Genomic DNA, 9,241 nt, shown 5'->3' with positions numbered 1-9,241 from the left:
TTTTATTTTATTTTATTTTATTTTATTCCACTTTCAGAACTTTGTTTGCAGTACAGAACGCTAGCATCAAATTATCTGATCTAAATAACAGTAAAAATTTCCATGCCATTATTTTTCTTTTTCTCATTTGGGTCTCTAAGCTATAGTGCAAAATAATAAAAACAAAAACAAAAAAAAAAGAAAGGAAAACTATAAAAAACAACACTAAGAAATTGGTCTAAATACTAGGGAAAAAAAAAATGGAGACTGAAGTATTCCCTGCCTCCATCTGAGGTTGTTCATGAACAAGATGGTCCAAAGCTATTTGTTTGCTTAGTTCTCACGAATCACTGCTGGCTGGCCCATGGGTAGTCTCCAGTGCTCTTTCAGTAATAACTTGTTCCTTTAGCACTGTCATCTCAACACCACATTTATATTTAGTTTCCTAATTTTCTGAAACTGTTATGATGAAGGCATTTTTTTTTACTTTTGTAACTGGGCCATGTAATGTCATGTGATTCTTTATACATCCATATTCTTACAAGAAATATTGTTCAAAAATGTACCTTAGACTGCGCCCAGGAACTGGGAAAATGCCAAATCTACTTTCAGAGACAAACTTGTAACACGTCACTCTTTGACCTTTTGGCATAATATGAGAACAACAGTAATCAAGGCAGTATTAAAAAACACAGCTGTAGGTAATACAAAGTGCATTTCCTGCATATAATACAAATATAACTTTAAGAAACTAAAGGCACAAGCTAACTAAATATGTATTACATACTAGAAATGCACAGTTCAAGGTAATTCTAATAGCTTTAAATATTTGTTTATAATGGATATTTAAAGCAGTTTGAAAATGATCCTCATTAGTGAATTGCAAAAAGTATAATTGCTTAAAATATAAGTAAAATAGACTCTAATATTGACATCTTGGATCAGTGATAAAATACATCATCACGTTTATGAATGTACTCTCTATATACAACTCATAAATTATTCTTCCATTGATTAAAAGTATTTAGAGGCTCAGGGATTTGAAGGTCCATTTTTAGGCTGGTGTGGAGGTATTCAAATTCTCCGTGATTGTATGGAAAATTACAGAAATCAGAGCTGTCAAACCTGGATGTTGTCAGCTCCCAATTCTGTACATTAGTTAATGATGAGCCCGATCAAAATGTGTATGTGCAGATTTTGGTCCACAGTTCCCCCAGGCTGGGGAGTAGAGGGTGGTTTTTGGGGCTAGGCTCTCGCTCAGCCTGATCCTGCACCCCCAAAGCTGCGCTGGCTCCCAGGGGAGCGGAAGGAGTCTGGAAAGAGATGCTAATGGTGGGCGGCTGAGACCCGAGGGCAAACCCTGGGGGCATTCAGGTCTCAGGAGCCAGTTCGGGCTCATCCCTAACTTTGGTACAGTATGCTCCACTTACCCAGAAACAAGGGGAAAAAAGAAAACTGGAAAGAAAGGAAGAAAGACAAAGAAAGCACTTTGTTTGCTTCATTAAATATGAGCAGAAATATTTTCAATATATTTACTATGTCTCTTTTGAAAGAAATGTGCAATAACATCACTGTTACGGATACACAGGCTCTATAACAAGACTTCTAGCTCCCTCTGAAAGTCAGTAAAGGAAATCTGCTTATCTGTCCTTCCCTCCCTGTGTTTGCCCTCCCCACCTCCCAATAATCAGGTCTTTTAAAAATGACAAGCTGAAAGAAGGATCACCTACTCTGCTATGAAATAACTGTGCCAGCAGCGCATGATACCTTGGGAAATAAAGATTTCTGTCCATGCAATATAATGCTTTCCTATGTGCTCTAGATATTGAGCTGAAAAGTGAAGAGTCATCCCCAAAATGTTCTACGTTTATCAACATATTTACTATCCACACTTAGGTTCATCAACTCCCAACCCACGAAGCTTCTTCAGACTCGAAAAAATGAGTAATACAATAGGATTATTAATTTGAGATGAAAAGAACGCGATGCCTAAACCCAACAACACTGCAATTTCCAAATGATCTGTGAAAAGATGAGTCCTGGCCCAATGACTACAGACAGGACTGATCCCGCACGGCTTGTGGTTACTGCACCGTGTGGGCCCTCCCAGCTGGTAACAAGGGTTGTCCCAAAAGCACTGAGTCAAAGCCCAGTCTGCAGCATGCTGCTGCCAGTGGAGAGACTCCTGTTGACTACAGCACTCGCAAAGCCCTTCTTTGGCCACCCTGGCCACCTGGCTAAAGCCCAGCAGTGTGGTGTCACCTGCACCGCTCCGCCTGGAAGACTGGCAGCTCCACGTGCGCTGCCGAACTCCAGTATAACCCAGTGCCAAGGGAAACCTTGGGAGAGAGACTCCCCCAGATGCAAAAGTAGACATAACGTGGCGTTCATCGCCAGGTGTCTGAGAGGTGGCTATGGCCGAGCAAAGCTGAAGGCCATACGGGACAGCCTTTTACATACTGTATCCTATACAAGTCGGATTTCCCAGGTTAGAAAATCCCTTAGATCACTGCTGTGAGGAATGACATGTGCAGGGTTGGTGAGCAACTACGTTTCCATACACAGTCTAGTTTCTGTATGCAATCCCTTCAACTTATGGGAGATCTCACTGGGATAAAAATGACCCAGTAAATACGGGTTGCAGAAACAGGCTCTGTAACCTTTTAAATAATTGGTGAATTATTAAATCAACAACAACAAAAAAGTCGTGTTTCTTTAGAAGAAGGCAGAGCACACTGCGCTCTCCCCTACCCCGCAGGGATGTGCGGAGTCACCCCGGGCACCTCGCGCGCAGGTCGCGCTGCTCAGCTGTCAGGACTCTGCTTCTGAAATTTTTGAATACTGCCACACAAGAACTAAAAATCGTCACTGTCATCTCTCAAAGAGTTAAACGAACAATATTAAAATACCATCTTCTGTCACATTTAAAGGCAGTCGGATATGTTTTTTCCTCTATATTTATATATACAGAGTTCTGATCTAGAAAAACCAATACAATAAACCATTTTACGTTTAAAAACAGGCAGTCTTTGGTGACGCAAAGGCAGAGATTTTCTTTGTTACCTTCTGCCTATTTCACTCTGTCTCATAAAGTGAATATTATTGGCACTGTCAGAAAGTTCGAGATACTGCTCCACAGATAAAACAAAATATCCATCGTAGCCTTGTACCCGCCCAGTGCTTAAAAGCTGCTGTTTCTCTCCATCTGTCCATGCCCTAATACCTTCTTCCCCTTCCTGCAGCCGTCGCTGCTCCTTAGTCCAGGCCTGAGCCACGGCTCTCTGCCTGGCTATCTCTAAGACATGGTTTTTTTCTTCTTCCACCGTTGTTCCATACCGAACGTTAAAGCACAGTGCGCCGTGCTGGAGCTGGATGTCAGCAAAGCGTCTAGTCCTTCCGTTGATCACAGAAGTCATCTGCGACACCGTGACGTTGACACCATTCTCCAAGATGCGTCGTCCTCCAGTGTTGCCGATTAGGGCCAAATCTTCTTCCAAAGAGCCCAGCTTAATGAAGTAATGCGTGTCTCGGCCCTCTATGGTGAAATGCAGGTTCTCCAGATAGTGAGCGTTGTTGAGGATGGCAGCAATGCGCCGGCTGTCCTCGTTAGCCACGCCTATGATGTCAGCTATCACTATACCATCCTTTATCGCGAATTTGATGCCTTTTCCAAATACTGAAGGAATAGCTGCAAATCTCGGTTGCTTCACTCCCTCATAGCACTTGCCATCGCTATACCTGGGTGTCATAGGAAGTTGATCCAAGGATATAAAGTTTCGGAGCTGCTTTTGTAGCTCACATTGAATACCAAGGATAGTCTGGAAAAGAAAATACCATTAAAGTTTTCAGCCAAGGCACATTGCAGTTCATTATAATGTCCCACAGACCCTACTAATCCCTTAATTGCTTAGAATGGATCTTCAGTTTGTTTGGAAAACATCGTGCACATCTACAGAGCCTGGGTATATGCACAGGCTTTCTAATCACCTAACGTATTGCTTTCTGTCTCTTGGACTATCGTTTCTAGAAAACAAATGGAAAATGTATTTATCACAAATGCTATTTGTATTTATTCTTTCTTTTTTTTCTTCCTCCCCACTTGAACTGTTGCTCTAATAGCTGGTCTTTCAACTCTTAGGCATGGGGAAACCTGAACTCAAAGCTGTGCTCTTTCACATGATTCTATGCTTAATCTCTGTGCATCTAATGATGTCTTCTCTAAAATAGCAGTAACAGTTTTTATAGCCCATTCTTTAAGGAAAGCAGGCTGTGAAGGTCTCAAGACACTAGAAGAACAGGAACCAGGCAACTACACCAGATCTGTAGATCTTGCTCCCCATTGAGGCTAAAAAAGAAATCTCATTCCCACCATCTATTTGTCTTTTAACACTATACTTATCATTACACTTTTTCTCTGCCTTTGTAATAGCTTCTTTAATATCTCAGTGATAATTTTACATGGACATGCTCCTACGTCTAGAATGAGCTCTGACCCTCCAGCCCTCTGCACTTTGTGCAGTCATTTGTGTATAGGAAAAGAAGTGTGTTAAATGCCACGAACGTGAACTCACAACACTTTACACTTCCTTTTCCTGACTACATTAGAGGAAGGGCAACTTTCCTCTCTCATCTTTGCAAAATCGTATTTCTTTGTTAACAAATGCTTGTATGGTCAAATGCAAAACATGAATGCCTGCTCAGAATATCGGTAGTTGGTCCTGTTGCAGTTAGATTCATTGCTAGACCCTGAGAGCTGCTGCATGGCTCTTCTTTACTGAAAAAAAGCTCTGGAGCAAGGTTGAGTTTTAGAGACTTCCCCCCTACAAATCCACAGCAACATTTCTGTTTTCCTGCAATAATTACGCAGAGGTACAGGCTTGTAAAGCAGTTTATACCCTCAGCAATTTTGCATCTCTTGTGGCGTCCTTGCTAACAAAGACGAAAAACTGTTGTTTTAAATTTTTAATTCCACAAGTTTTTTTGTACCTTTTTCATTTTTCACACAAGTGCTTTTACCCTTTTGCCTATCCTCCCCCTCAAATTTGGATAGTTTCTCTGTAAACAGCTGCAAAGTTCCTTCACTGTGCTGCTAAAAGCTTCCCCTTAAAACTCTCCTCCACACTGATGCCAGTACGTGATTGACAACATTGAAGTTTCTAGCATTGTTAGACTACTTGCCTTGCCTATTATGTTGAAAGATATAGTCACATTGTTTCCTTGGACTCCAATATTTTCTAATAAATTTCCTTAATTTAATGTTAATTAATTCAGTTTTTACTAACCTTTCCAGGATCCCACTCTTGGGTTTTTGTTTGAAGCTGCAGAAGTTCGTATGTTGTCTCCAAAGCTTCTATCTCTGGTTTTGGGAATCCAGGTAGTACGTTGTGCAACTGGAAACCAAACAGCTCTAGCCAACTGCCAATGTCTACAAAACAAAAAAAAGGGTGCTGGCAATAAGGCACATAAATCCTAGAAAAAGCGACAGTAGTCTGCAGAAATAATGATTTCACATCAATTTATATTTTCAGTACTGGTTACAGCTTTTATTGCAGCAAACAAATTATTTGATTACAAAGCATAGCTATATTCAAATCAATAGTCTACCTTCTATCTATTTATAATGGAAAAAATTCAAATTAAGCTGCCTCCATTCTTCCCCTAAATTTTCGCACTTAGAAAAGCAGCAGAAACAACCATTAATTATTTTCTTGGTTATTGTAAAGGCTATAGAAAACAAATCAAGCTCTGTAAGATGTTATCTATTAAAGAAATGACTGTAATATATGTATGACTAGAGCCAAATAGCAACTTTGGATGTATGCGAAAGATTTCCAGAGTCTTGAATTCGTACCAGAATTTGATAAAAAGTTGTATTTTCATGAGAAACATGTTACTTTTACCTGTTGTATACTTAGCAACATCTTGGATTCTGCCAACTGGGTAATTATTTTCAAATGAGTAAAGATTAAATGGTTGTGGGACGGCATTCAGGTGTTTCCATATATGATGATTTGGTGTCGTCCACCGACCAGCAATGACATCATAGTCCCGCTGACCCATATGAACTAATTTAGTAAGAGAATCATAGAGCCCTCCGTGAAAACCAATGATAACCTGGAAATCTGGATTAGTGTCCTGGTAGATCTCTCCATATGGGGTGTACAAAATTTCTTTTATGACTTGGCCCCGACTGCTAAATACAGCTAGAGGTGTTCCAGTGTTATCACAAGCAACATAATATTCTTCTCCACTGCTTAATTCCATTGCGATGAGATGGCCTTGAAGATCATAATATAGGGATGTTATTTCTGAGCTAGTATGATTGTACAAGTGAGTAACTCTTATTGGATTGGAGAGATCAGCATAGAAGAACTGTAAGTGTTGTCCTAGGCTTGATTTACTTGCAACTCGTCTTCCAAGACCATCATAACAGTATTGCACAGTCCAGCCAGCCACTTTGTTGTACGCTTTGTTCAGCAGACCGTTAGAGTTGTACTCAAAGATCTCATTGCCTCTTTGCCTGAGAAAACCATCTTCATCCATTTTATATTGAATTTCTCCAAGTCTGGTAATGCGATCTCTCAGATCGTATCTCAGAGGAGTGAGGCGCGCACTGTTTCCATGGCTTAGCAAGTTGATGTTGCCATTAAGGTCATAGCTGTAGCGCCACTGAGTTTTATCATTCACAGACACAGTCTGAAGTTGACCATCAGCATCATATTCATAAAAATATCTTGTTATATTGGCATCTACACCTACGCGTATATCACAGATCACCATACGACCCATATTATCGTACTGGATGGTCATCCAGTAAGCGATAGACTTGAGAATTTCATATTGTACTTCAATCACCTGACCATTGGCACTAAAAATTTTGGTATGTTTCATCACAGTGGTGGTTATAACTTGGTTTAAATCGTAATTAATTACACTGAATTTTCCAAATTGTTCAGTCCTGCCAGAAACATCAACGTAACGGTACAGATCTATGGGAAGAGGTGTCTCGTTTATCATGGCCTGCATGCTCGTTACACGGAAATTGTTATAGCTGTAGTCAAATCTGGCGTTTACAAGCCCTTCTTCACTAAATCGGAAGATCTGGCGACCAATAAGTGGACCTGTCCAAAACAAACAGGGGAAAGAGGAAAAGCAAGAAAAATAATTAATTATGTCCACAGCATACTTACCCTACAGATCTAGCACAGACAGGCGATGAACTCAAATATACCCTTAAGCCTTACTGCTATTTGACTGTCTCAGAAAATACCATTAACTAAGAATATGTTAGATTATTGTCTCACAGGCCTTTATTAATGCTTGCTCTACAAAATGTTTATATTTTATTAACATTTGTTTAAATTAATGCTGTTTCATTCATAATTATGATTTCTATTTACTTACAAGATAATTCTAAAGAAAATTTATTTTACGTGGTGATTTCCTTCCTCATATAAACAGTCCTTTTGAATTTATGTTATATTATGTTATAAACAGGGAAACTTGAAAATACAAACAATAAAACAACTTGATTTAGTATTTAGCAAATATCCACACAGTGGAATAAAAACAATCAAACATTGTAAGAGCTATTCCATACCAAGCAATAAAAAGAAAACTGTATTTCAAATGGGACAGCTATATATGCCTATGGACACAGACATAGAGATATACACACGTATTTTTCTATTGAAACATAAAATATAAGAACTTGTAGACATAAAAATAATGGAATTTCATGCCAGGTAAGTGCAGGATCAGGGTCAAAAACTTTAGCAAGGTAGTCACAGTTACACAAACCTGTTTGCCTGTATCTGATGGTACAGATGAACCCATCATGCATTAAATGTATTGTTTTAATAACCCCAGAAGATTCCTCGTAAGTGAATGTGACTTGAGTAGTATCATAAAGAATCTCAGAAAGTCGGGACTGTTTGGTGTATTTGTAAAGGACCCTGCGTCCTGTCCCAGGATACAATGTTTGCAGAAGCCGTCCATCTCTGGTGATGTCCTGTATGAAAGCCGCATTGCTGTCCGGAGGGGTATAGATGTTGCGGTAGTACCCGACGGACAGCATGGTTTGCAAGGCATGGCGCACCATGCTCGGCATGGTGACCGAGAGCAGGTAGTCGGACTGGTCGTACTCAAAGATGTAGCGGCGCTGGCTGTGCAACAGGAGCATCACGGACTGCAATCAAACAGGAATGGCAGTTAAGTGGCTGATCAAGCAAACGATTATTCATCTAGTGAGTGTCTGAAGGTTAAGGAAATGCTGAAACAACCATCCACTCTTGTAGTTTGCTCTTATTGTCTGTGCAATTCCAAGTGAAGGTTTCAGCTCCAGGAGACCTGGCCAGGAAGGTGGTACAAAACAGGAGGAGAGTAATAATAAGTTGAGAGGTAAGGACCTCCAAGCTGGAAGGCAGATGTGGCTCTCAGTAGCATTTCAGCCTCATGCTGACTTGCTATGTTGCTTTGAAATATTTAGGTCATCCTCCCAAGAAGTAAAACCAGGGGGAACCTCTTCCTCACACACAGGCAGAGCATCTGCACCAGCAGATGTTTCTAGGAGAGGTGGAAAGGGGAAACTTTCAGTGGTGTGTACAAAGTGTTTAGCTTTTATTGGCACTCTGCATATCTCTAACACAGACCTAGCCCTTCTTCTGTACGTCTTCTATTAAATGCACATTGCCCCAGAGGTCATAGTATCACAGATAGATTAAAATAGTTGGCAGGTTCTTTGGCATGACTACTTCTATCTTTGGTTTTTAATGTTTACAAAGAATATAATTTCTACACAGGTACTTGATATTTGCCCTGTGTCGGTTAATTGTGGCTGGTCAATGAAATCTGGTTTGTTTGTCTGGCAGATGGATGTGCAAGCATGGCAGACATTTTTCTGTGCAAATTTAAAGTTTGGGTTCTGTAAGCCTTTTCACCAGTCACGTGCAAAGTCACAGTGTCACAGAGTACAAGCCCATCGCTGAACAGTCACTGTTGAAACAAGCATAATTAAAACACAGAGTACAAATGGATGGGGGAACTTTGTAGCCTTCCCCCAGCTCCAGTAAGTGGCTCGGCTGGACCAGAGCCCTGCACATCCTTGCCACGCTGTCTGAGCTGACGCGGAGCGCTGACGCTGCACAGTTCTTAGCTCACAGCCCAAACCTACCAGGCACACAAGCAAATTTGTCAGGCTTCTGCATGATTGAGACATCATGCAAAACTAAGTCTTATGAGGAACAGTGTGACTGCTTTTTCA

General features: G+C 40.5%; 1 protein-coding gene across 1 annotated transcript in view; it reads right to left on the bottom strand.

The window, feature by feature from the left end:
* Window positions 1–2,844: 2,844 nt before the first annotated feature.
* The window catches only part of LOC104160620 (teneurin-1), a gene marked incomplete at its 5' end in the record, with an annotated part of 26,288 nt that continues 19,891 nt past the window's right edge, over window positions 2,845–9,241 (bottom strand). Inside the window, 4 exons of the mRNA XM_009698790.1 lie at window positions 2,845–3,797; window positions 5,262–5,404; window positions 5,880–7,100; window positions 7,780–8,167. Of these exons, the coding sequence (XP_009697092.1) occupies window positions 3,039–3,797; window positions 5,262–5,404; window positions 5,880–7,100; window positions 7,780–8,167 (2,511 nt within the window). The remainder of the gene's footprint in view (window positions 3,798–5,261; window positions 5,405–5,879; window positions 7,101–7,779; window positions 8,168–9,241) is intronic.

The sequence above is a fragment of the Cariama cristata genome, unplaced genomic scaffold (assembly GCF_000690535.1).
Source record: "Cariama cristata isolate BGI_N322 unplaced genomic scaffold, ASM69053v1 scaffold26354, whole genome shotgun sequence".
Taxonomy (NCBI): domain Eukaryota; kingdom Metazoa; phylum Chordata; class Aves; order Cariamiformes; family Cariamidae; genus Cariama; species Cariama cristata.
Note: the sequence above shows the minus strand (reverse complement) of the source record. Positions and strands in the feature narration are given on the sequence as shown.